The sequence below is a fragment of the Mirounga leonina genome, unplaced genomic scaffold (genome assembly GCF_011800145.1).
Source record: "Mirounga leonina isolate KUSES-001 unplaced genomic scaffold, KU_Mleo_1.0 Mir_92, whole genome shotgun sequence".
Taxonomy (NCBI): Eukaryota; Metazoa; Chordata; class Mammalia; order Carnivora; family Phocidae; genus Mirounga; species Mirounga leonina.
In genome coordinates, this window is record NW_023270852.1 from 4,090,896 (window position 1) to 4,117,356 (window position 26,461).

At 37.3% G+C, this 26,461-nt stretch overlaps 1 protein-coding gene across 5 annotated transcripts in view; it reads left to right on the plus strand.

The window, feature by feature from the left end:
* Positions 1–760: 760 nt before the first annotated feature.
* The window catches only part of BTBD10 (BTB domain containing 10), a 75,923-nt gene continuing 50,222 nt past the window's right edge, over positions 761–26,461 (plus strand). Inside the window, exons 1-2 of one of the 5 annotated variants that reach the window (XM_034995383.1) lie at positions 761–951; positions 21,150–21,307. In XM_034995383.1, the coding sequence (XP_034851274.1) occupies positions 21,207–21,307 (101 nt within the window). In that variant the 5' untranslated portion in view covers positions 761–951; positions 21,150–21,206. Of the gene's footprint in view, positions 952–20,580; positions 21,308–25,602; positions 26,211–26,461 lie in introns of those variants that run through there. The other 4 variants (XM_034995384.1, XM_034995386.1, XM_034995385.1 and 1 more) reach the window with 4 other exon arrangements.

Below are 26,461 nucleotides of genomic sequence, written 5' to 3' on the forward strand. Positions count from 1 at the left end.
CCTGCAGTTCACTGCGAGCAACCCGGTTTTTATGAGTATAGTGGGTTTACATTTTCGGGCTGGTCTCGCCCCCACGGTGTGAGCTTGGAGAGCGGAGACCGCCTCTTATTCCCCACCCGGGGCGGATCGTCCAGCGTTTGACACATGGTAGGCTCAGGTAAGTTGGATGACTGGAACTCTGTTAATTGGCGACCTTCTGCGCACAGGAGCAACATGCGACCCAGGTTCCTCTCGACGTGGGCTAGGCGGCCCAACTGCTGGAGTTTCAGCTGGCACCCCGGTTCCCGCCAAGCCAGCTTTTAAAAACAAACAGCCGCGGACACCCGGCCTCCGGACGACTGCCTTTCACGGATCCAGGTGGGTTAACAGCCGCCAGCTGAGCCCGCAGTGGCGATTTCGGAGTTTGCTCAATTGAGGGAAACCTCTTCCCTGAGCACTCAGGGTCCCAGAGCTATTTCTCTAACTCTGGGCTGGAGACGCTGTCCGTTTTTTTCTAACGGTGACAGGAAGTCGAAGGAAAAACGTGGGACTCAAAGGTTTGAGGGTAACTCTGCTCGCAGCCACTCAGACTTCAGGATCGCCTTCAACCCCAGGCTAACGTCTGTGAGAGTAGGCGCCCGGCACTCTGAGACCCGAACCCCCAGGCACAAAGCCCACCCCAAGCTGCCGCTCCCTCAATTGCCCACACCCTTAGCGCCCCGCCCACTCCCGGGCGTCTAGCCGCCATTCTCGCGAGAATACGGCTAGCCTCGCCTCTTCGGACTCCGGGCTCTCGCGAGAAGAAGCTTAAGAGTCGGCCTGTAACCCGCCCGGGCGGCTCTGCTAGCCGCAGCCGCTTGACTGGGCGCCGCCACAGACACCTCCGGAGGGATCCAATTGAGGAGGAAACGGAGGTGTCCCTTGCCCCCGCCTTTGCCTAGGCCCTCCGTGGACACTCAAGAGGGACTGCAGGTTCGAGGGTGACTGGTCTCAGCGGGGGAACTCGGTGGGGGCGGCGCCGGAGGCTGGGCTTGGCTGGGCGAAGGAGGAAGGGGGCGGAGGGCGAAGCTGGGCTTGAGCGCCGGGCTGCTGTGGTGGTGGTCTGGGCGGACGTCCGAGACCCTGCTAGGAGACCGTGGGTGGGGTTCTGGGCTCCGGCAGCCGGCACCCGATTCGGAGAGGCAGGGGTGGGACTTGGGTTTTCTGGATGCTGTTTTTGGGTTGGGAGTCCCGAGGCCTTTCCTCGGGGATGAAGGCGATACCCTCCTCATCCCTCCTTCCCAGGGCTGAGCTACCCCGTGCCCCGCCCCTTTTTCTGTCACCGCTGGGCTAACGTAGCGACATCCTCAGGAGGGCGCATCACAATAGGGGATAGAGTAGCAGGTAGTCTCCCTCTGGGTGAAGAGGAGTGAGACTCCGGTCATGTGCTGCGTGGTTTTATGCTGTTAACAGTATCACGTATGGTAAAGCTTTGTTTTCCCAAAACCTGCACAGAAAAGCTGCCTATTTTTTTCTTCTTCAGATGCAAATCCCCTAACACCCTTTTTCCTCGTTAACGGGGTGCGGGGAGACGAGACATCATTTGGTAATTTGTTAGTGTGGGGGCAAGGAGACCATCCTTGGGTCTCGTAGGTTTCGTACAGTAGTTGTCAGTATTTAGAGTCCATGATGAAAAGTCACTAAACCACACTTGCTAAAGCCAGAGCCTGACTTAACTTGTCTCTTGGTGCACTTAGCATATAAAAATTAATTTAAAATTTCTTAATCTTTAAGAGTCTTCATGCTTTTTGTTTAAATGAATCTCAGTGAAACAACCCAGTATATTGATTTTATTTGGACAATTAGGCATTCCCCACTCCCCCCCACACAGATTTAACCAAGAATTTTTAGAAAGGGGATTAAAGATAAATTTTGAATGAAATAGACTGTAGAGATTGGAATAAGAGGTCTAATGGAGAATGCAACCATAAGGACCAAAAAAAAGTTTCTGTGCTGGAGACACGGTCCAGGACTGAAGTCCAAGCCTTGAAAAATGAGGACTGCAGTTGTCATTTGAATGTAAAGTGGGAAGCGGTAGAAAATATTTGGGAAAGGACTTGATGGTGATTAAGACCTAAAAAGTGCGTGAGAATTATTTTTGAAGGTGTAAATATGTTTTATAAATTTCCCAAAATTTCTCAGAGTTTGACCTATCTACTATTGTTATATATAAAGAGAAAGTTAAGAGGGGGAGAATCTGAAGCATGGAGTGTGGTAAGGAACCATGGAGTTAACATAGTGCTCAATCAGGAAGGTTTTTAGTGTCTCAGTGTTTTTGAGTTTTTTTCATCTTTTTTTTTCTCACTCCCAGAAAAGCTTTCAGATTGGCTTTTTACCTTTATGTCACCCTTCACCAGTCTGAATTTTTTTCTTTCTTACCCTTTCTTCTAAGCCTTGTGAAAAATTTTTATTATTGAGTTGCAAACCAGCAAGATCTGCTTTGTGGTTTTTTACGTTTAGGTGACGTGGTGAAGTGTGAGAGTGAGCTGGAAAATATGCACCTTTCGTAGGAATATGTTATGAATAGCAAATTCACATGCCTTCAGGTACTAGGCAGATGGAAATGAGTGAACTGCACTAGAGAGTTTATGCTTTATCTTAGAGGGACATCCGGTTATCACGTCCACCTGATAAGTGCCATACATGAATGCGGGCCTAGTTTTCAGCCTTCTTTTTTTTTTTTTTTTTAAGTCATGGTTCCTTGGCTAAATTTTCAGCCTTCTTAATAGAACACAGGAAATCTAGATTTTTACTTGTAGTCTCTTGATTGTTAAAAATATTGACAACTACTTAAAACAATTAAAAATAACTTAATGTGGCCCAACCAAACCCAAGTCTATCAGTAGTTGCATCCTGCTTTCCAGTTTTGGACCTCTGTTATAGGTTAGAATTAATAAATTTTACAACTGGAAAAAAAAAAGATTTAAAGCAAATATGCCAATTAGTTTGGAATTTCAAACCTAGGAGGATTTGAGAAAAATGTCAAATTGAAAACAGTAGATAAGTTTAATAGCCAAATTTAACAGCCTTGAAGTATAGTCTGGCAAATGGAATTGGTACTTTTTTAATGTTTTAACTATGGAAACAACCAAAGAAGAAACTTCTCAGTATTTATGGTTTAATAACTAATAATAAGCTGAGCAAAGCTAATTTATAGGTATCTTGTAAGGAAATTGATTCACCAAGAGGCCCCTTACTGTACTTGCAGTTAATATGTGAAATTAAATTCAGGAGACCCTCTATAAGTCATCTGTAGTTTTGAATGTTTATTGGTTGCTCTGCCATCCCACATTGTCTTCCCAGTCATTGACTTTTACTGGAAGCAATATTAGTTTTTTGGGTTCTGTTCCTGGCAGATGGGGTGAGGGGAAGGTGTATAGAGATAGAAAGAAATGGGATGGGGAGAGTGTGATGTGAAGACTCATGTTCCTCTTCTTTACATTGTATATTAAAAAATTGATTTAACTAGTTTTTCTTGTAAGAATAGTTATTTGGACTAAGCACAGTGCATTACACATAGAGCTTAGTGATATTTGTAGAATTGAATCCCATGGATTAAAGCACATTTACCCATTAGTGGGAAATACTTTAATCACATAATCTGATTCATACTTAGTTGGACTGAGGGGAATGGAGTTTAGAGGTCAGACCAAGAAAGAAGTGGACCTTAGGCATATTGAAGGCAAGGTGGGGAGTCTTTGCAGGGGATGAGGGTGAGAGAGGAGGCTAGGTGAGGGAGAGAGTTTTGAAAAGGAAGATAAAATGGTGAAGTACCCTTTCATCTACTGTGCAGTTTTACAAAGAGCTCTACCTTTTACAGCTAAATTTACCATAACTCATACAAAGACTACAGAGAATATTGGTTTTTCATGAGGACCTCTTGGGTAGTTTGCAGACTTGATTTTCTTCCTTTTAACCCAGTCTTCTCAGGTCAAACTAGTCTATTATCTCTTCATCCAGTCCCTCCTCCTCTCTATAGTATAGGAAGTGAAACAGGAGATGTGAATTATGTTTGTGAGGTGTTGCTGTTTGAGAGTTTTAAAATCATTCTGAAGAATCTGTTGTATACTTGTGGAGATTATGTTTGTTGAAGGGGGAAACATCATTTTTCCATCCCCATGTTTCTTTTTTTTTTTTTTTTTTTTTAAAGATTTTATTTATTATTTATTTGAGAGAGAGAGAATGAGAGACAGAGAGCACGAGAGGGAAGAGGGCAGAGGGAGAAGCAGACCCCCTGCCGAGCAGGGAGCCCGATGTGGGACTCGATCCCGGGACTCCAGGATCATGACCTGAGCCGAAGGCAGTCGCTTAACCAACTGAGCCACCCAGGCGCCCAATCCCCATGTTTCTACCATGACTTGTAAAGTTACTCTTTGAAGTGCTAGCCGCCCCCCTCCCCTTTTTTTTGTTTTTTACCCCCAAGTGCCTTCCCAAGAAAGCATTAGGTGAAGTGAGAAGGGATTGAGTGTGTTTTTGCTCAGTGCTTTCTGGTTCTGTTTTTGGAACTCCAAGTTCTTAGGATATACATTTTCTATTTGTCTGTATGGTAGATTTATCTGAGCAGGCTGGGCCCTGTGAGGGAAAAGGAAATGGAATATCTACAAATCTAAGTAAGTTTAATTTATGTTTGAAGTAATAGGAAGCTTTTTTGGCCACTGGTTTTAGCTGTATTTTTATCTTTATTTGACTCCTGTGTTTTGTTTCTTTGCTTGGTTATGAGCCCACAGTAAGGGAGGAAGAGATACTTAGGGGTGTTCGTTAATGGAGGAAGCATTATTTAAGATTTTTTTTTCCTCTTTTGGATAGAATGTTTGCTAGGGTTCAAGCTGATGTTACATTTCTCCTCCTCTGGCTTGCTCTGGTTTACTTCGGCATCCTTGAAACACACGTCTTGCTAAGCAGGTCGCAATCCAGAGCACAGAGATGGAAGGCAGTCAGAATTCAGAGATCCTCCCTGGGAGAGGTTTAAGAGGTTAGTAGATGTTAGTCGTAGACGATGGCAATACAGTGAGCTGAGTACTAGAAACAGCATGAGCTTGATCATAAAAGAAGAAAGATTTTATGTGGAATACGTGGCCTTATGTAGATTGCCAGAGATCAGTAAGATGCTAAAAGATAGCTTTGCCTGTCAAAGCATCTTTCTTTGCTCTTAATTACTAGTTTATATTTTTCTGTTTGAAAATGTAAAATATCTGGCACTTATTTTTGTCTTTATAGTTGAAATGAATTATCTATTAATATTTTGGGTCACAAATTGAAATTAACATTTAGTCTTTGGATGGGGAGGAGTCTCAGAGTGAATCACTGAAGTACTTGATTAGAAAGTATAAATAACACTTTTCTGAGGTCATTTTAAATTGTAAACATACTTCTCTGCTTGTAATACCCTAGTTGGGATCATTTAGATCTGGATTTAAAGCCAAATGTTAGCTCTGTGAGGTTACTTAACCTCTATGAACCTTTGTTTTCTTACATGAAAAATGGAGAGAGAGCACAATTGTCATGAGTTTGAGAGTGAAATAAAATATGTAAAAGTGCTATGTAAATAGTAAAGTGAATATCACTTATTAGCACTTTGTTCTGTGTTTATGCTCAGAAAATAGCCAGTGATCTGGAAACACACCCATCAGGTAAATTTACTTTTACATCCAGCTGTCTCTTTTGGAGGGAAACAGGTTCAAATGGCTACTTACAGCCTTGCCATATGACACTTCCACTAGGAATTAGAAATGTTTTTTTCTTTTTCTTTATTCTAGTCAACACTGAACAATAGAAAGCTCTTTTTCTTGCTTTTCATGTTGGCATCCATTGACTGATAGCTGGTATTCTATGTAATTTGAATGCCAGGTAGAATAGTAGCAAAAAGGGAAGGGAGAGTACATTGGAGAGATGGTTTCGCATTTTAAAAATCATCTGTTAGGATACTGTTATTTACTTCTAAATATAAAATTATTTTTATTTGGATTGTTTCCCTTTTGTTTCTTTGACTGTTACTGTTATAGCAGGTAAGTAGGAAATTATCCTATGTTTACTATTTGTAGATTACATTAAATCTCACCTTAAAAATAAGTTTTAAAGTTCACATACCTCAGAATGTGAATCTGAGATTTCAGGTGCAAAATTATGCAACAAAATATTTTTATAATTTTCTTATTCTTGAATGGTCATACAAATAGTGCTGTATTATTTTAAAGGTAATTATTTCATTCAGGGCAGTGTGCTTTATGGAATGCAAGATTGAATTTGATTTTTCTCATATCTAGAGAGCAAACACAATCTGCTCTGTCCTTTTGGTTCCTCATTTGTTAGAGTTTTCTTAAAGAAGTTCCTATAAGAATAATGCAATATATGTTAAAAAAAAAAAAAGAAGAAGAAGAAGATAGCAGGAGGGGAAGAACGAAGGGGGGGAAATCGGAGGGGGAGACGAACCACGAGAGACGATGGACTCTGAAAAACAAACTGAGGGTTCTAGAGGGGAGGGGGGTGGGAGGATGGGTTAGCCTGGTGATGGGTATTAAAGAGGGCACGTTCTGCATGGAGCACTGGGTGTTATGCACAAACAATGAATCATGGAACACTACATCAAAAACTAATGATGTAATGTATGGTGATTAACATAACAATAAAAAAATTTTAAAAAAGTTCCTGTAAGATGGTAACTGTGGGGCACTATTGTTTCCTTCTTACTGAGTATTCCAAATTGCCGGAGTTTCTCTTTTGAAAAAGAATGTCAAGTTATTAGAAAGTAGTGGAATTATAAAACCATAATACACAAAGTACTTTAAATCATTAATACTCTAATTTTTGGAAGAGCAGATTAAACCCTCTTACCTGATTTTGATAGAAGTTACTGGCTGGTAGTAGGGAAGCTGAAAATAGAATATAGATCTGCAAGTCTCCTGATTCTGAGTGGTTTATTTCAGTTATCTCCCTAATGGGCTGTATGTACTTCTGGGAGTGTATGGAAAACTTATTTGTTGTGCCATTTGAAGGAATAAATAGAACTTCTATTTATATATATTTAAAATAATCTCTTTTTCATTACCATTTTTTTGTTTAGTATATATCTTACTGGTAAGACAGTATAAATACATTATTTATATTCATGTATATATATATATATATGCAACTGTTAATTGAACTCAAAACATTAAGGGAGAAAGTCATATTTTAGAAGAAAAGTGTTGTGACATCTTTGATCATTGCTTTCATGTATCATTCATCAATCAGTGAATGATATTATTTAACAGCAGTCTTGAACACTTGTTGGTTTTGAAATTGTAAGAATACTTTGAAAATTACTTCTAAAAATATATTTTTTGGAGTAATTTCTTTCTGACTATAAAAGTATAATGCATTGCATGCAATTTGGGACATTAAGCAAAGAGCAAGGAAGAAAAAAATGACACTGTAATCCCATGGCCCAATGATGATTGCTTCCATCCCCCCCCCCCAAATTGGGATCATTCTGTATTGTAGTGACTTCAAATTTTTATTTTGAGAAAGTAAAAGAAAATTTGAATGGTAAAACAGATACATAGATTTAAAAATTAACATTTCTTTACTCTTTTCACTCCCCTTCTATCAGAAATGCTTTGATGAACATATTTTTTAGGATAAGGTTAAAAATAGGGGTTCTTGTGCCAAAATGTATGATACCTTGCAAGTTTTACAGTTTATATTCCCACGAACTTGAGTAGTCATTTTCTCTATACTTCAGCCATCACTGGTTGTCATTAAAACCAACCAATCAACAAACCTTTGACAATTTGATAGGTTAAAGATCTCAGATTTAACTTGGGTTTCTTATATTACTACTGAGGTTGAATATTTCTGCTTTTCACCTTTTTTGGCCACTCATATTTTTTTTTTATAAATTGCTAGTTCATGAACTTTGCCCATAGTGTTGAGGTATTTTAATATGGATATATAAATATTCTTATATATTTAAGATTTTAATTCTTTATTTTGTATTGTAAAACTTCTTATAGGTTTTCATTTCTATTTTATTTATTTGAGTTTTTATGTGGTCTAACCTAATGCTTCTTGAAGCCTGTGTACAGTCCTAATTCTGATCTCTAATGAAGTTTTCACCAGTTTTTGTTGAGAATGTTAGCATAAATTGGCTGGCAGCACATTCCTGTTTCACAGACTAGCACTCTGTCTTGATGGTGTTTTTCTTTGATTTGAGGCTTAGAAATTCCTTATTCTGAGAGTCAGATAATTATTCACTTATATTTTCTCCTTGATTTTTTTTTTATGGTTTTATGTTGTACTGTGAAGTTTTGTTTTTTTTTTTTAAAGATTTTATTTATTTATTTGCGAGAGAGAGAATGAGAGACAGAGAGCACGAGAGGGAGGAGGGTCAGAGGGAGAAGCAGACTCCCCGCTGAGCAGGGAGCCCGATGCGGGACTTGATCCCGGGACTCCAGGATCATGACCTGAGCCGAAGGCAGTCGCTTAACCGACTGAGCCACCCAGGCGCCCTGTACTGTGAAGTTTTTAATGTGGAATTTGGGAGAGATAAAACATGAAGAAGGAAAGGATCTTCTCAAATAATTTTTTTAGAACCTATCTAACCTTGAATCTGTCTATAACCCAGCTATCTTTCTCTTGGTGATTTGAAATGCTACCACTAACTTTTATTTTCTGGGTATAGCATTTTGATGGGTTGTATATTAAATTTGAGAGACTGTATATAGTATGGTGGAAAAAACACTGATTTTGACTACAGAGATGTGTATCTATGTCTTGGTTTATTTATTCGCTATATGACATTAGGTAAATAACATAATCCCTTTAAGCCTAAGCCAATTTCTCAATTTTTTAAAAAGACATCTCTTGTGTCTTAGAGGATTGATATGCGGATTAGCATAGATAATATATATGAAAATCCAACTTTTTATCCAAGGTTCCCTGAATTAGGTGTATCTAGAAGACCCTGTGCCTCAATCCTACTTGAAAAATCTCACTAGATATTTTGCTAGAGTTCACTTAATGCTGAAACGTATTTAATCTACCACCGGTCTGGTAAACTTCCCCAAGGAGGATGGCTTTGTCTTTTTCTTTCAAGAACCCATTTTGATATGTCTTGGTTATTACTTACTATTCTAGATGGAGGTATTTAATAAGAGGTGAATGAATTTGAGTGACATGGCAATCCTTTTTATTGCTACTAAATCTGCAATTACATTTATAATGGACATCTACCATTTATTTAAATAAAGCCAAAGAAACATTAAATGGTGCATTTTTGAACATGGTAGTAGTAGGCCTTTTAATTATTTATTTAGAATATATAAATACATGGTTCAAATATCAAAACTATATAAAAAGAATACTCACAAGTTTTGCTTACATCTGTATTGGTTTCACCCCATTCCATGTAGATAACCATTTCTATTAGTGTCTTGGTTATCCTTCTAGAATTATTCTTGCAAAAATAAACAAATATATTCGTATTTATGTGTGTATATATATTTATATTTATTTATTCACAAAAGGTAACTGTGTACTACTTGTTCTTCACTCGTTTTTTTTCCCCCACTTAACAATATATCTTGGATATTAATCCATAATGGCACATGGGAATCTCTCTTATTTGTTTTGTTTTTTTAGAGATAGCGTGCACCAGTGAGGGGGGAGGGCCCTGGCAATGGGAGAGGGAGAGAGAAAGAATCTTAAGCAGGCTTCACGCCCAGCTTGGAGCCTGAAGCAGGGCTCACTTTCATGACCCTGAGACCATGACCTGAGCCAAAATCAAGAGCCAGATGTTTAACAGACTGAGCCACTCAGGTGCCTCTCCCTTATTCTTTTTTATTTTTATTTATTTTTTTAATTTTTTAATTTTTTAAAGATTTTATTTATTTATTTGACAGAGAGACAGCGAGAGAGGGAACACAAGCAGGGGGAGTGGGAGAGGGAGAAGCAGGGAGCCCGATGCGGGGCTTGATCCCAGGACCCTGGGATCATGACCTGAGCTGAAGGCAGACACTTAAGGACTGAGCCACCCAGGCGCCCACCCCCCTTATTCTTTTTTATATATGTTTAGTATTTCATTGTGTAGATGTACCACATTTTATTCATTTAGCCTTTGCTGATGCACATTCAGACTGTTTTTAGTCTTTTGCCATTACAAATAAGGCCACAGTGAATATATTTTGAATATTTTGATTAGTATTTGTGGAGTTTATCTTCAGGATAGATTCTTACAAGTGGGGCTGGTAAACATTTGTATAATTTAGATATTGCAAAATTACTCCCCATGGGGTTATATCATTGTTTTTCATTAGCAGTGTATGAGAATGCAAAGAATATCTGGTTCTCCCCAATGGTCAAAATTGGAAGTGTTATCTTGCATTTCTTTTATGAGTTAGGTTGAACATACTTTCATAGATTTAAGGCCATTTGCCTTTATTTTTTCTGAGAATTTCCCACGTCTTTTGTGAATCCTCTATTTTGGAGGAGGGAGCTTATCTTTTTTTTTTTTTTTTTCTCTGTCTTTTTAAAGAGTTCTTTATATAGTAAAAAGTATTTAAGTTTTGTTATTTCTGCTGTTTTTTGCAATATTGTATGATTTCAACTTTTACATTTAGATAGCTGATTTTTTTGGAGTTTATCCTAGTATTTGTGAGGTGTGGATTCAGGTTTATGTTTTCACAAATGTTCGTTTATCCATTTGTCCCGATACCACTTATTAGTGTCTGTCTTTTCAAGTGATTCGAGAAACTACTTCTTTATCATATATCAAATTTTCTTATGTTTTAGGGATTTATTTCTGAACCTTCTCTTCTGTTGGTTTGTCTATTCATATACAAGTACAACCAACTTTTAGTTTTTGAAATAAGCCTTAATGATCTCTGAATATAAGAAAATAATTTTTATTTTATTTAAGTTGAACACTACCTGTAATATTAGACACAAAGATAAATAGTGTGTGTGTATGTGTGTGCAGGTATTTTGTCTCAAGGCAAATTTTAGATTCCTTAATCTAATAAAAGATTCCATTTAGAGGAAAATAACTTTTTTGGCAGGGGGAGGCGCCGATATTCAGCTTCCAACTGTGCTGGCATATATGGTAGTTAACTAGCTACATACTGCTCTTTAAATTTAGATTAATTAAAATGGAAAATAAAAAATTTTCTCAGTTGTAGTACATTCTAAGTGCTTAGTAACCACATATGGCTAATGGCTACTTTTCGGACAGTGCAAAAATAAAACATTTTCATTATAACACAAAGTTCTGTTGGATAGCACTGTAGTCTAGAACTTGGATCATACTTAGGGTCTTCTCTGGCCTATTGAATTGATGGCAGATAAACAAGCAAAAATCTGAAAGGAACAGAAGGTTATGGGAATAATGAAAAGGGCAAAATGGAACAGCATAATAAAGGTTATATAAAGAAAATATGTAACTTATTTTAAAAGCCTCACAGAGTAAAAAAGAAGAAAACACTGTTTAAAATTCTGTTTAAGGGGTGCCTGGGTGGCTCAGTCTGTTAAGCGTCTGCCTTTGGCTCAGGTCATGATCCCAGGGTCCTGGAATCAAGCCCCGCATCACATCGGGCTCCCTGCTCCGCCGGAAGCCTGCTTCTCCCTCTCCCACTCCCCCTGCTTGTGTTCCCTCTCTCTCTGTGTCTCTCTCTGTCAAATAAATAAATAAATAAAATCTTTAAAAATAAAATAAAATTCTGTTTAAGGGGTAATGTAGGAAAAAAGAAAACATTGTTTGAGTCTGACTTTGTTTAAAGGATGCTGGTTCTTAGGAGTTGAATGTAATCTCCTTTGTTTTAGGCACTTCATCAACTTATTGGACATTTGCCTTATATTAAATTTTATCTCAAGGTGATTTGTTTCAATTAAGATGCTTCCAGTTTTGAAGGCAAAATTTGGTCATAGAAGAAAAGGAAAAAGGAACGTACGCACAGAAAACAAAACAAGATTTTTTTTAGAATATAAAAAAATCATGTCTTTTAGTGAGTTTTAAGAATTTAATACTGTAAACAGCATCTAATTCTTTACAGTGCTATCCATATAATGCAGGTAATTAGAAAATGGGTAACATATGGAAAGATTTTCAAACATTTATTGATCTGTTTAAGATGGGATAAAACAAAAAAATGAAACATTTCTTGAAGTGTTAATGCCTTGAATAAGAAGTCAGCAAAATTTGAATAGAAATTCTATAAAGTTAGTTATCTCAGAGATTTTATCTCGGGGTCACCTCTGGAAGATCAAGGGCTGAATGTGAGTTGACTTTGGAAGTCAGATTTTGGTGGGATTAGATAAGGAAGCCCTTTAAGGAAAGACAAAGTTCCCTACTTTTAATGGGAGTTCCATGCAATTTTATTAAATCTGTGAGTATCTCTAGCAGTTAGCAAAATGCCTGAAGAGGTGCTAAGTACTTAATGAATAGATTTTTTTTTTTTTTTAAGATTTTATTTGTTTATTAGAGAGAGAGGCGGCGAGAGAGGGAACACAAGCAGGGGGAGTGGGAGAGGGAGAAGCAGGCTTCCTGCGGAGCAGGGAGCCTGATGCGGCTCTATCCCAGGACCCTGGGATCATGACCTGAGCCAAAGGCAGACGCTTAATGACTGAGCCACGGAAGCGCCCCATTAATGAATAGATTTTGAATGAAAACATAAATCAATTAAATTTGATATCATGGAACTAGTTACACAAAATTTAGTCACATATAATCTAGTATAAAAATATCCTGAATAAAGTTCTCAACTTTATTTTACTTGCCTTACTTTTACTTTTAAGCTAACAATGAAATAATTGTTTTCATTTAAGTACTTTAATGACATAAGGTTTTGATTTAGTTCTTAAAACCGTTATCAGCAGTTGTGTCAATACATAGCTCTTTGATGACCCTGAATAGTCTAAGGGTTTTTTTTGTTTCTTTTGTTTTGTTTTTTAGAGAGAGAGGGAGGGGCAGAGGGAGAGAGAGAATTTTAAGTAGACTTCACGCCCAGCTTGGAGCCCTACATGAGGCTCGATCTCATGCCCCGAGATCATTACCTGAGCCGAAACCAAGAGTTGGGCGTTGGACTGACTGCACCACCCAGGCGCCCCTTTCTAAGGTATTTTTGATGTTAAGTAGAACAGGGAGGGTCAGTTCCCTGGAGAAATTAAGAAAATTCAAAATGAGTAGAAATATGATACCTAATCATTCATCCCCTACTCATATGTTGTGATTATTTTGAGTTTGTTTGTTTGGAACCAGGACATGGATGATACCATATTCATCTTTTTTATTCCAACCATCTAATACATTATAGGTGCTCAATAAATGTTGAGCAACTACCTAGGAATTCTCATTGTCTTCTGTGATCTCAAAAGGCAAATAGAAAGTCATGAATGAGCTAGTGAAATATTATGCAAATTCTGATTCAGTAGTCTACTAGAGAAAGTCAGCAATGTCCCCAGCACTATGTTATTATATAAGGTTTCCTGACCCATCTATTTTTTAAAACAATTTGATTGGCAGTTATAGGTAATAGATAAAATAATGGTAATGAGAACTGTGTTGTTTTCTTCACATTTAAGGAAATTGAGGGCTTGGAGGTTAAGAAGCTTATACAAAATCATACAACTAGTTGTATCTGATTCCAGAACCTTTTTGTCTTAATCACTTACTATTGTGGCAGAAGTAGAAAAGTTCCCACCAGTTTTCATTATCAAAAGTTTATGTATATCTTATGGCAGTGGGAAGATAGCTATTAAGTATCCTTGGGATGGTAATGGGGGCAATAGGATTTACGTTTTTTGATTAAAAATGGGTTTAAATATGTCATCCTAGTATGTTTGATAATTATAAGTATTAACCATCTCTACTTGTTTTTTTTCTTTCTAAATTTCTTTGTAAATTTACATCCAGTAAAATTCTCTGGTGTATAGGTCTTATGAATTTTGTTTTTCTTTAACTCACAACCCTGAGATTAAGACCTGAGTTGGTATCAAGAGTTGGATGCTTAACTGCCTGAGCCACCCAGGGTGCCCCCAGGCTTTAAAAATTTTGACAAAGGCATATAGTTGCATAACTACCACCACCACAATCCAGATATAGAACAGTTCCATCAGCCCCCCCACCCCAAAATTAAATTGTGCTGTCCTTGGCTGTTCTGTTCTATATCCCTATCTTTCTGAGAATGTTATAGAAATGGAATCATCTGTATGCAACCTTTGAGACTGTCTTTTTTAGCTTACCATAATGCTTTTGAAATTCCATTTTGTTGAGTGTATCAGTAGTAACTCCAATTACCAAAATGTATCATTAGATGCTGTCCTACCTGTGTCTACAGATACGTTCATTTTTTTTCCTCAGTCTTTCTCTGTATTCTTTGGATTGGATAACTTCTACTAATCTGTTTTCAAGTTCCCTTATTTTTTTTTTCTCATCTTGTCTGCTACTGTGCCCATCTAATTGCAATTTTCTTTTTTTTTTAATCTTTTTTTTTTTTTTAAGATTTTTTTATTTATTTGACAGAGAGAGACACAGCGAGAGAGGGAACACAAGCAGGGGGAGTGGGAGAGGGAGAAGCAGGCTTCCCGCCGAGCAGGGAGCCTGATGCGGGGCTCGATCCCAGGACCCTGGAATCATGACCTGAGCCAAAGGCAGACGCCTAACGACTGAGCCACCCGGGCGCCCCTAATTGCAATTTTCATTTTAGTTCTTGCTCTTTTCAGCTAGAGCTGAATTTTTCATTTTTTGATAGTTTTTCACTTCTCTATTGAGATTCCCTGTCTGCCGGTCACTAAGACCCCCTTCTTATTTTAGTTCTTTGAATATATTCCCTTAATTGTTTACATGTAAGGTTTGAAGTCATCATTTGCTAAATCCTAAACCTGGACCTACTTGGAGTCATTTTCTATTGATTGCCTTTTTACTTTATTATTTCTTTGCATCTCATAATTTTTGGCTGAAACCAGGGCATTGTAATGTTCTCATGAGCATTGATTTTTTTTGTTCTAGTGGTCCATTAACTTGCCTGGACTCAATCTGCAAACATTCTTTCCCAAGCAGTGTATACTAGCTGATTATCTGTGTTCAGTTCTTACTTCTTCCAGCTACTTGTTTTTCAGTTTGGTCTCTTGGGAGTGGATGGAGGAAAGTTCTCTTCCACCTGTGTAATTTGGTGGTTAGCCAAAAATTTGGGCTGCGATTACATTCAGATTTTGGAGCTCACCCTCTGTGTGGTTCCTCTACTTCTGGGTATTCCCTCTTAATTTCCAGCTCCTCTGCCTGACACCCTAAGCTAGTAAGGCCTTCAACTTTCTGCTGCTTGGGCTGTGTATGGTTGGGGAATGCACTCAGTTTAAAAAGCATCAAACTCATAGATCTTATGCCTTGCAGTTTCAAGGGTAAATGCCTCTATTTTACTGCAGAGGCTACCTGGGGTCTCCCTTTCATACGCGTCTAATTTAGCTGAGGAGACTTTATGCTCAGATTTTGGGTCAGTACCTCTGTGTGGTTCTTTCATTCCCAGTATATCTGACTTAAATTTCCAGCTGCACTTCCAGCTCTGAAGTGTCTTCTCTACTACTTTGAGCTGTATGCTGTCTGGTTTCCTTCGCCATATTTGTAGGGCGTGGGAAGGGCACTTAGCATAAAAACTTCCCTCTGAACTCACAATTCTGTTCCCTTTCAGAATACGCTCTTCTTTCACTACTTTGTGCTTTGGGACATTTGCCAGTGCTTTTAACCTGTAGTTTTAAAAATATTTTATCCAGATATAAATCATTGTTATCTGCAAGGGGCTCACATGATCACTCACTTGGCTGCCTTTGCAGGAGGTTTCTTTTCACCCCTCTGGTGTACTTTTCTTTTGAAAGTTGCTTCCACCTCTTCTTTTTCTTTCACAATTATCTGTAGCAGTATTCACTCTCTCCAGCCTCTTCACTTCTTGATGTAGTTGAAATATCTTCTGCATATTTGGCTTTCTGTGCAGCTGAAGGCAGTCCTTGGCTCCTAGCCCTGGCATCACTCTGTGATTTTATTCTTTTCATTGTTGTCCCTCTTACCTATCAGGTCTTTCTCTCCAGTAACCACCACACTTGAAGAATTACTTTGTTTGCAAAGTTTGAGAGAGAAAAACAATTTTATTTTAATAGGAAAGTTCTCATGTAATGACACTAGTTAGAGTGAGATCTCAATAGGATGGACAAAGCCAAAGATGGCCGAAGTTAAAAAAAAAAAAAAAAAAGAAATCTGCTGGCAATAGGAGCAAACATATGAATTTCTGTGTACCTAGCTTGCTACATTGGAAAGAACATGGGCTTTCTGTTAGACGATTCTAATCTTAGCTCTAAAATCTCCTCATCTGTGAAACAGGATTATAATATTAGGTTGTTGCGAGCTTTAAAAAGGAGAAAATTAAACTTCCTAGCTCATTGATACATAGTAAAGACGGAATAAATAGTTTCTATATGCTACCCTTTAAAAAAAATCCTTCTATGGATCATTGCCATTAATTAATACTACCTGGAAATAATATCCCAAAGGCCGCTTATTTATTTATTGTAGTCCTGAAGATTCTATTCCCCCATCCGCCCTTTTTTAGATGGTAATATCCAAGAGAAGAGAAGTTATCAATTGCCTTTTTCCTAGCTTTTGGCAGTCTCCTGAATGCATGTCCCTAGCCAATAGGCCAAGTTGTTCCAGCCTCTGTACAGATTATTTCTAAAGTATTTAGAATTTAGATTATTTCTGTCATACCTAAAAGTAGCAATGAACTGTGACATGTTTTCTAAGAACTTTTGTTTCCGGTAGTCCAGTAATTATTTTTTTGATGATTACAAAATCCATACAATAATAAACTTCAGTTTGCCTTGTATGAAGTAGACATTGGGGAGCCAAGAGTCATATTTTATCTTATTCTTTTTAAAGATTATTTATTTATTTGAGAGAGAGTGAGAGCGAGCATGCACGCGCACACACAAGTGGGGGGGAGGGGAGAGGGAGAAGGAGAAGCAGACTCCGCACTCAGCAGGGAGCCTGACACGAGGTTTGGTCCCAGGACCCTGGGATCATGACCTGAGCCGAAGGCAGACACTTAACAACTGAGCCACCCAGGCACCCAGATAGATGTTAAAGTTTTAATGAAGGCAGCAGCCTTATGAATGAAAAGGGAGAGGGGCGCCTGGGTGGCTTAGTTGGTTAAGCATCTGCCTTTGGCTCAGGTGGTGATCCCAGGGTCTAGGGATTAAGCCCCACATCCGGCTCCTTGTTGGGCGGGGAGCCTGCCTCTCCCGCTCCCCCTGCTTATGCTCTCCCTGTCAGATGGGTAAATAAAATCTTAAAAAAAGAAAGAAAGAAAAAAAAAGGGACAGAAGGAATCAAAAGAAAGTTTTGAAGTAGACTTGATGTTGGGAAGTAAGTCAAGGATGACTTCAGGGTTCTTAGTGAATAGAGATGACACTAGCTGATGTGGGAAGCCAAGATAGAGCCTGACATTGTTGAATTTGGGGTGCTTATTGAAGAATTCAGGTAGAGATCATGAAAACAGAGTGTAGGTAGTGTATAAAATCTGGTGTTCCCAAGGGTTTGGTCCTCATGGTTTTGTCTGCTGTCCCCCTGGACCCAGCAAATGATGATGGAATCCTGAAGAACGCCCAGACTTTAATGGGCATGGAAAGTTGGGGTAATAGTGCAACAACTATGCAGGTAGGAGAGAGACACAGGAGTAAGTGGTATACGGAGCCTTTAACTGAAGCTTTTTTACCTTACTAGGGTGAGTTTTGGAGTACAGGAACAATGTCCAACTTACTTTAGCATCTTAAAATAGATTAGTAACTGTATTTGGTGTTCCATGAGTTCTTGAATGAATGAATGAAATAAAATATAATGTTACCAACTATGGTGCAGAGATTGGTTAAGATAGATTATTAGACATTTCAGGAGCAGCTCTTTTTTTTTTTTTTTTTTAAAGATTTTATTATTTATTTGAGACAGAGAGAATGAGAGACAGAGAGCATGAGAGGGAGGAGGGTCAGAGGGAGAAGCAGACTCCCTGCCGAGCAGGGAGCCTGATGCGGGACTCGATCCAGGGACTCCAGGATCATGACCTGAGCCGAAGGCAGTCGCTTAACCAACTGAGCCACCCAGGCGCCCCGGGAGCAGCTCTTTCTGCCCACGGGTCCTGTCGCCAGGCTTTAATAAAACCACCATATTGCACCAAAAAAAAAAAAAAAATTATTAGACATTTCAAAATAGTATATAATGTGTGACATTTGCCTTTTATCTATTTGCAGTTTTATCTGTAGCTTGTTGATAACATTTGAAAATAATAGGAGCACATGTAGGCAAACACAGGAATATTTTTTCCAGGTATCTCAACTTGAATTTCACTTGTTTTTAGCATGTTTGTAGCCATGACTATTGGGAGTAAGGATTGGGGAGAAGTCTTTCACATGGTGATATCCGAGTTTTAATGACAAATGAAATGTAAATATGATTTTCCAGTTGACCTTTTTGATAGCTTTCATCTGAAATTCTTTACTTTCTTGTGTCTAGCTGTAAAATACATGCTTATTAATTTTAATAGGATTGATTAGTAAGACATACTGGTATTTCCTTTCTGCTAGATACATGCTACCCATTGTAAAATGCTGGAAAATGTGGATCTGAATTTACCTTATGCATTCTTTGTGGTTGTATGTTTTAGTCACTTCCTCCTATGGTTTAGGATCATTCTTCTCTCAGTGGACATCTTTGGATATCCATAGAGGTGTGTCTTACAATAGTTAAGGGTTAGGAGGAGATAAAATGCTCTTGTAAAGAAATGTAAATTCCTGAAATAGCTTACTGGAAGACCTATAAAGTAAGGAAAAAATGTTCTAAATCTCATTCTACACCTGCTAAGCCTCTCTACATTTTTTTTTCCTTTTTATCAATTTTTCTTTCTTTTTTTTTTTTAAGATTTTTATTTATTTATTTAACAGAGAGAGACAGGGTGAGAGAGGGAATACAAGCAAGGGTGTGGGGTGGGGTGGGGGGGCAGTGGGAGAGGGAGAAGCAGCCTTCCCACTGAGTAGGGAGCCTGATGCAGGGCTCCTTCCCAGGACCCTGGGATCATGACCTGAACCGTAGGCAGATGCTTAAACCAACTGAGCTACTCAGGCGCCCCGACTTGGACGTCTAAAGAGTTTCTTTTTTTAGTAAATACATTTTAATTTTTATAATTAAAAACAAGTGAGATTGAGATTTTTTGTTTTTAAAATAATTTTATAGTTTTTATGTTTATCTGATATCTGATTGATTTTTAATTACTCAGTGATCCTTAAAGAAACAGGTCTCCTTTTTCAGGAGCATTCGGCAAATAAACTGTGTGGCATTTGCTGGCAATTTGAGTTAGCCATTGTACTGTTCTTCCCCTTCCCCTTTTCTGTTTTTTGGGGTTTTTTTTTTAAGTTTATTTATTTATTTAAGTAATCTGTACACCCAGTGTGGGGCTCTAACTCATGACCCCGAGATCAAGAGTCTCATGCTCTTCCAATTGAGCCAGCCAGGTGCCCCCCTTTTCTATTATTTTGATAGACCATTGACCTTATATATTTATATATTTATTATATTAAAGTGTTCACTTATCGTAAGATTTTCTTTCTTTTTTTTTTTTTTTAAAGATTTTATTTATTTGACAGAGAGAGGGAGAGAGACAGCGAGAGAGGGAACACAAGCAGGGGGAGTGGGAGAGGGAGAAGCAGGCTCCCCGCCGAGCAAGGAGCCCGATGTGGGGCTTGATCCCAGGACCCTGGGACCATGACCTGAGCCGAAGGCAGAAGCTTAACAAATGAGCCACCCAGGCGCCCCTATTGTAAGATTTTCAGTTGTTTTTGGAAAGAAAGTACTAATTAACTATGAAGAAAAAATTATCAAATAGCAAAACAGTTTCTCTAAAGTGGAAATATTTTTTTATTATGTTATTCTTTATGGAAGTATTTCTTTTTTATGAGCTCTGAGATAAACTCACAATTTTAATAAGTTTACCTTTGACATTTTTTGTGAGATTGTACTGGAATTTTTTATGAAACTCAGTAAGTATAGAATTTTCCCAGTTCTGGATTCCTTTTGACTTTTATGCATAACTCCCCCACCCTTCCCTCTATCAAATCCATCTTAGAAAAGTGTATAGAAAGCATACAGAGTGGGTGTCAGGAAACCTGGGCTCTGGTACAAATTATAGAACTTTTTTCTAATTGTTTCACCTCATTTGGTTTTTCTTTTGGTGTTTGCAGTCTCTGAACATCAAATTTGATCTACTATTTCCAAACAAAATATTCCAGCCTGAGCATTTTTCAAGATCAAGACTTCATTCTGTATTATAAATTCTCATTGTTCTTTATAATCCTGCCATTTGCCAACATTGTGACCATTGACAAAGTTACTAAACTACTGAGACTGTTTTCTGTTTGTGGGGGTTATAAGGTGATTGTGAAGATTAAATTGGATAGTGAAATATACTTCAAAATACTTAGTTCAGGTATTCTGTAAAGCTGTTAGTTTTCTTATAATTTTATGACTATAATAGGAATAATAGTCACAAGTCTCACATATGAAAAGTCATGAAGTATATGAATCAGATCAATACAATATTTTTGTGGTAATTACAATGTAAGGAAACATCATGATGTTACATTCTTTTATTTTTAAGCCCACACTAAGTTTCTATTCAGGGTCTTTTAACTTGATTAAAGAAATAACTTTGTTACTTGGTTTTACTAGATGCTTTGTTAAGCATCTTAAAACTTTTAGTAATTAAATGTATTCCAGGTGAAATTTTGTCTGAAAGAATAATTCTGTGGAATTGTTTTGCCTTTTTTGGTTCAATATTAATGTTTGGAAGCATGAGATACCCAGATGGCAGTTAAGGATATTTAAATATAAATGGCACTCTATTAAACTGTTGCATAGAGAGTAGCAGATTTAATAGAAGAATCAAATGAAAAGTACCTAAAAAGACTTCTGGTGTTTATTTTAATCTCATTTGTGGCATTTTTTATGTCTAGTATTTTATAATCCTGTTCATCACTTTAAAAATATGTCACAGTAATGTCAAAGTATGTAAAATTCTTGACTATTTTATTTTACGTGGAATAGATTTAAAGGTCAACACTACTCTTTTATGTAGGTTATGGGTGCTACATATGTGCTTTCAGAGCAGTAGTGTGAGGAAGCTTGAAGTGGGATGGCAGGACGGCCTCATCCTTATGACAGTAACTCCAGTGATCCAGAGAATTGGGATCGGAAATTGCATAGTAGACCTCGTAAACTTTATAAACATTCAAGGTAGGTAGAAAATATGTATTTCACATATCAAAGCTCTGATAAAATTGACTTTTATAAAGAATCAAACTGCATTTGGTTGTGGCAAGTCCTGTCAGAGGATGGGGGCTGGTTTACAAAAAATAATGGATGTTTGCATTTCTCCTTAAAAAACTTTTACAGAAACATTTCTTTTTAATCTTTTTATATTTGTAATTATTTGAATTTTTGTTTCTGTTTCTGAATAATGTTAAAATCTCCTTAGTTGACCCCATGAATAAATGCTGTAATTAGACTGTGAACTCTTGCAAGACAGGTTAGTTCTTTGTATTTAAAACTCTCTAATCAGAATTTATTTTGTGTTCTAAACACATTGTGTGTGTAGATTATACATAATAATTTACAGGCTATGTCATACTGTCTTGTCATCCTAATACTAATGGTAATATCAGTCTTTCTGCAATGATTCTACTTGTTCATTTAAAGTTTGATGCATTAAATGAAATTCATCTCAAAAATTTCTGCCCATTTGTATATGTAAAGCTTTCATTTTGTACTCCGTGACTTAATGAGGAATACCTCATTTAGAATGCTTTATGATTTGATATTTTAAGGTGTTAATTAGCAGCTCATAAACCTTACACATTACAGGTATGTAAGCATGTTTTCATAGAGTATTGTGCTTTTGTAAATATTTACTTAGGGGATATTATCAAACATTTAACTTACTTGAGTGTAAAATTCTCCTAATCACTGATAACTGTTACCAGTTTTCTTAAAAAAAAAATTAAATTAAAACATGCTGTGATACTGAAATCCTTTTTGTAATTTTAAAGAAATAATTCAGGTACTCTTAAACTATATACTACAGCTAGAAAGTATGAGTAACTGGTACTTTTTAAGTCTCCTGACAAGATGTCTATCTTTATTGTGGACTTTTAATGTAGTGAGGTCTAGAGTGAAAAAGTTAAGTTGACTTATTAATTTATAAGTGCACAACAATGATATGAATGTTTTTGGTTTATTTGTTCATTTTTGTGGTGTGTGTGTATGTGTGCTTTAGCTGGTGCTCTAGTACTTTTTCTCCATCCTGCTTATTATATGGGTAATTATTTTGTCTTTGAGATTAAAGAGATACTAGTTTTATCTCATTAAGTGTGGGATATTTTTATCTGCTATGTTGTATACATTTTTCCAGGCTAATTCTATGTTATCCCTCTTAGTTCTTAATATTTTTCTGCCAATGTACAGTACTGTATTATAAATGAAGAGATGAAAGGTCAAAATAAGCTGTTGTTTGCTTTATAAAAGCTAAATGCATCAATAAGGAAAACTAATAGTACTTTTTCATTCCTGTTGTTTCATTTCAAAAATAACAAACATCATAGCTCTTCCTAATATCTATAACATCAGTAACTTTTTGGTGCTCTCCTCAGGTAGACCGTAGATTGGTTGTTTAAATGAAAAATATTAAAGAGAAATAGAAAATAAATACCAGTACATTATTTGTTTTTAATGGAAAGACCATGAAATCCTTAGTTTTTTATTTTATTTTATTTTATTTATTTGACAGAGAGCACAAGCAGGGGGGAGCGGAAGGCAGAGGGAGTGGGAGAAGCTGGCTCCCTCCTGAGCAGAGAGGGGAGCCCCCCCATGAGTATTGATCCCAGGACGCTGAGATCATGACCTGAGCTGAAGGCAGACGTTTAACCGCTTAACCGACTGAGCCACCCAGGCGCCCCCTTTGAGCTTATTTTAACCTCATTCATGGAAATTCTGCCCAAGGGAAAACAGCTTATTTTTAGAGACCTTTTGTTCTTATGCACTGAGCATACTTTAAAAATATATGCAATGTGACTTTTAAAAAATGGTATTCTTTGAGTTGATACTAAAATAATTGGGAAGTTTTAAAAACTAACAACCAACAAGTGTTGTTGAGATACTGCACTCAGTTCAGGAGAGATTCAGAAGTTTTTGTCAGGGTACCATCATGGAATGCTTAAAATCCACTTACGGAACAATTAGAGGACAACAGGGCACCAAACTGTGGTAGTGAGTTGTAGTAAAATTAGAGTTCAAAGAAGGAATCAGTATCAACAGAGTAATAATGAGACTTGAGCTAATCCTTGAATGATTAGGTAGATTGATGGACATTCCTGCCAGGGACTTTCTGGAGATAACCTTGACTAGATTTGAAGGTGGAGCTCTATGAATAGTATTACTTTCCCCAATTGACATATGAAAAAAAAATGAGGTTAATAAACTAGCCCAAGACCATGCAGTTTCTCAATGGCAAACCTAAAATTTATAAACAAGTTTCTCATTCTTTTTATTTTTAACATTTGCAGTAACTTATTATGGTATATTTTAAATACAAATAAAGTAGAGAAAACAGGTATAATACAGAGGTTATAATACCTCTGTACCCATCTTTCAGCTTTAAGTTATATCAACTCACATGGCTAGCTGTGTTTCATCTCTGCTTCTCCCTACTCATCCTTTTTTTGGATCTTGTGTATTTTATTTAGGGATATTTGAGCAAAAGAAAGCCAGACTAAACACTGGCTTAAGTTAGAGGTTTATTTTTCTTGTATGTAAGTTCACAGATAGGTAATGCCTGATGTGGATTTAGTGGCTTAAGGTTGTTAGGATCAAAAATTTCTGATTTTCTTGGCTTTTTCTCATGGTCACAGGATGGCTTACTGTAGCTCCAGCCATCATGTCCACCTTCCAGACAAGAATGAGGTAGAAGGGAGAAGGGGACAGTGGGAAAGGGGTTTCATTTATATTAGGGAATTAAATTTTCTCAGAAATTTCCAGCAGGCATCTGCTTATAAATCATTGCTAGAACTATGTCATATGGTCCTCTCTGGGTCTTAGAGGCTAAGAAATGAGGTGGGCACATTGCCACCTCAAACAGAGTTGGGGATTTAAATTTATAAAAAGCAAATGTCTCAATCTGTTGAGGCTGCTATAACAGAATACCATAGATTGGGTGGCTTATAAACAAATTTATTTCACATGGTTCTGGAGGCTAGAGAGTCCAAGTTCAGGGTACTGGCACATTTGATAACATGGTAAGGGCTTGCTTCCTTGTTCAGACAACTATCTTTTTGCTGTGTCTTCACATGGTGAAGGGGCTAGCAATCTCTCTGGGGTCTTTTTAAATAAAGTACTAATCCAGTTCATGAGGGCTTTGCCCTCAAGACCTAATTACCTCCTCACCTCCAACTACCATCACATTGGGGGAATACATTTCAATATATGAATTTTGGGAGGACACAGACATTTAGTCTTTAGCAGTAAAGAGAGAAGCATATTTTATTGGTTCAGTTTTTGTGCATAATTTTAAAAAGTTGTCTTGTATAAATTTATATTTTGTTCTATTCACATTTTGGAATTGCCTGCATTTTCAGATTTTTTTCTTTGATTATTTTTTTTCCTCCCACTTTACTGGCAAGGATAAAACTAAACTTCTTGAATTCTAAAAATGATAATAATAGTTACTATATATATGTACTTACCATTGAGGTTTGAGGGTTTGGTGGGCATTGCTAACGTTTCATTTCCATCTAATAAACTTTAAGGTACTTTCTTTTCTCAATTTTTTTTTGAATGTAGATTTGGTAGGTATAGTACTGTGATATAAAAGACAAGACAAGGAAGCTAATCTCAACATGGATGGACTTCAGGGTGCCTGTGTTCCCTATGGCTTAATAAGCCAGTGCATACAAATAAATTAGTTAAAAATTTACTGAACTTTGTTTCTTTCTAAGTAGTTGTATAGTTAATACTTGTATAGAGGAGTTTGTAGTTTGCTAAGAGGTTAAATATCATTTCAGTTGAAGTGTGTTCGGCCTGAATTGCAACAACTTTCTTTAAATTATAAATTATAAGAGTTCTTGCTACTTAAAAAGGGAAAAAGAAAGCACCTTTTCTGTACAACTAACATCAAAATGGCTAGATTGACAATATGCTTAAAAGCTCCTGAATATTTGAATTGGGTTGAATACAACTATTTAAAACTCAGATCTGCAGTCTGCTCAGGTTACTAAAGATAAACGCATCATACATTCAATATCAGACTTTGCCGCAAGGTTTCATTCCCACATACAAGTACGCATGCTCCTTTCTTCTGAGACTGCGTGAAGACTGAGCTTTACAGTTTCCTTTTTAAGTCACTTCGTAGTCCCAGCAGTAGTTTAGAAATAGAAAAGTTTGGTTGCTTTAAAGAATAGTTCTTGAATGGATTCTTAAAGTACAATATTTTTTTCTTTGGTTTTAAAGAGAAGCTTTACTGCCTAGAATGGGTACACAATAAAATATTGAAAGGAAAAAAAGAAAGTTAGCTGTATCCTAGTTTTCCAAAACCTGGCAGGCTGGCACAGCTAGAATTAGCATTACAGATGGCATTTGGCAACATAGCTACATATCACTAAGCCCTCACCTCCTGAGTTTTCTTCAGCCTGTCTATCAATTACAATATCCAATCGCTGCACAGAGATGGAGAAATGGGATGATCACAGCTCACACGATGCTGTTTGGTTAGAAACGTCAGTGCTGCACAACCCACGGCTGAGTCAGTGTCTGTGAGAAAATGAACTGAATTAATATATAGAGGGGGTTGTATCTCTGAACATTTACAGCCTAAATAACCGCAATAGCATTATTACACAGTAGAGGGAGGAAAGCTAGAGGAAGTCTATGGACAGGGGAGGTAGGGGGAGACTGGGAAATTTTCTGATTGTTCAGAGGAATCTTGAAGATGATGGAAATATCAGATGTGCTAAAGTTTCCTAGTAATGCCCAAGGATGCTGATCTGGCTTTCAGTGCTGCATTGTTTGAAAAAGCAGAGTCCCTTTATACTCTGATCTCAGAATTTTTTTCTTGTTTTTGTGTGTCTACCTTGGCATATGCTAAAGTAAGGTGTGTATTCATTTATTACATGATATCACTGGGTTATAATTCTATACATCTATGAATATGAGAGAGATTGAGAAAGATATGTTTGGCCTTTGTTTCATTATGATCATTTACTTTTCTGGATGAAAAAGATCATATATCTTGATTGTCAGCTAAATGGCAAGTTATTTAAAATAAATGGAGTGTGTTTTTATTGTTTTCATGGGTTTGATGCTTTGTTTTTTATTTCGTTTAAAGTCTTAGAATCTTCATGT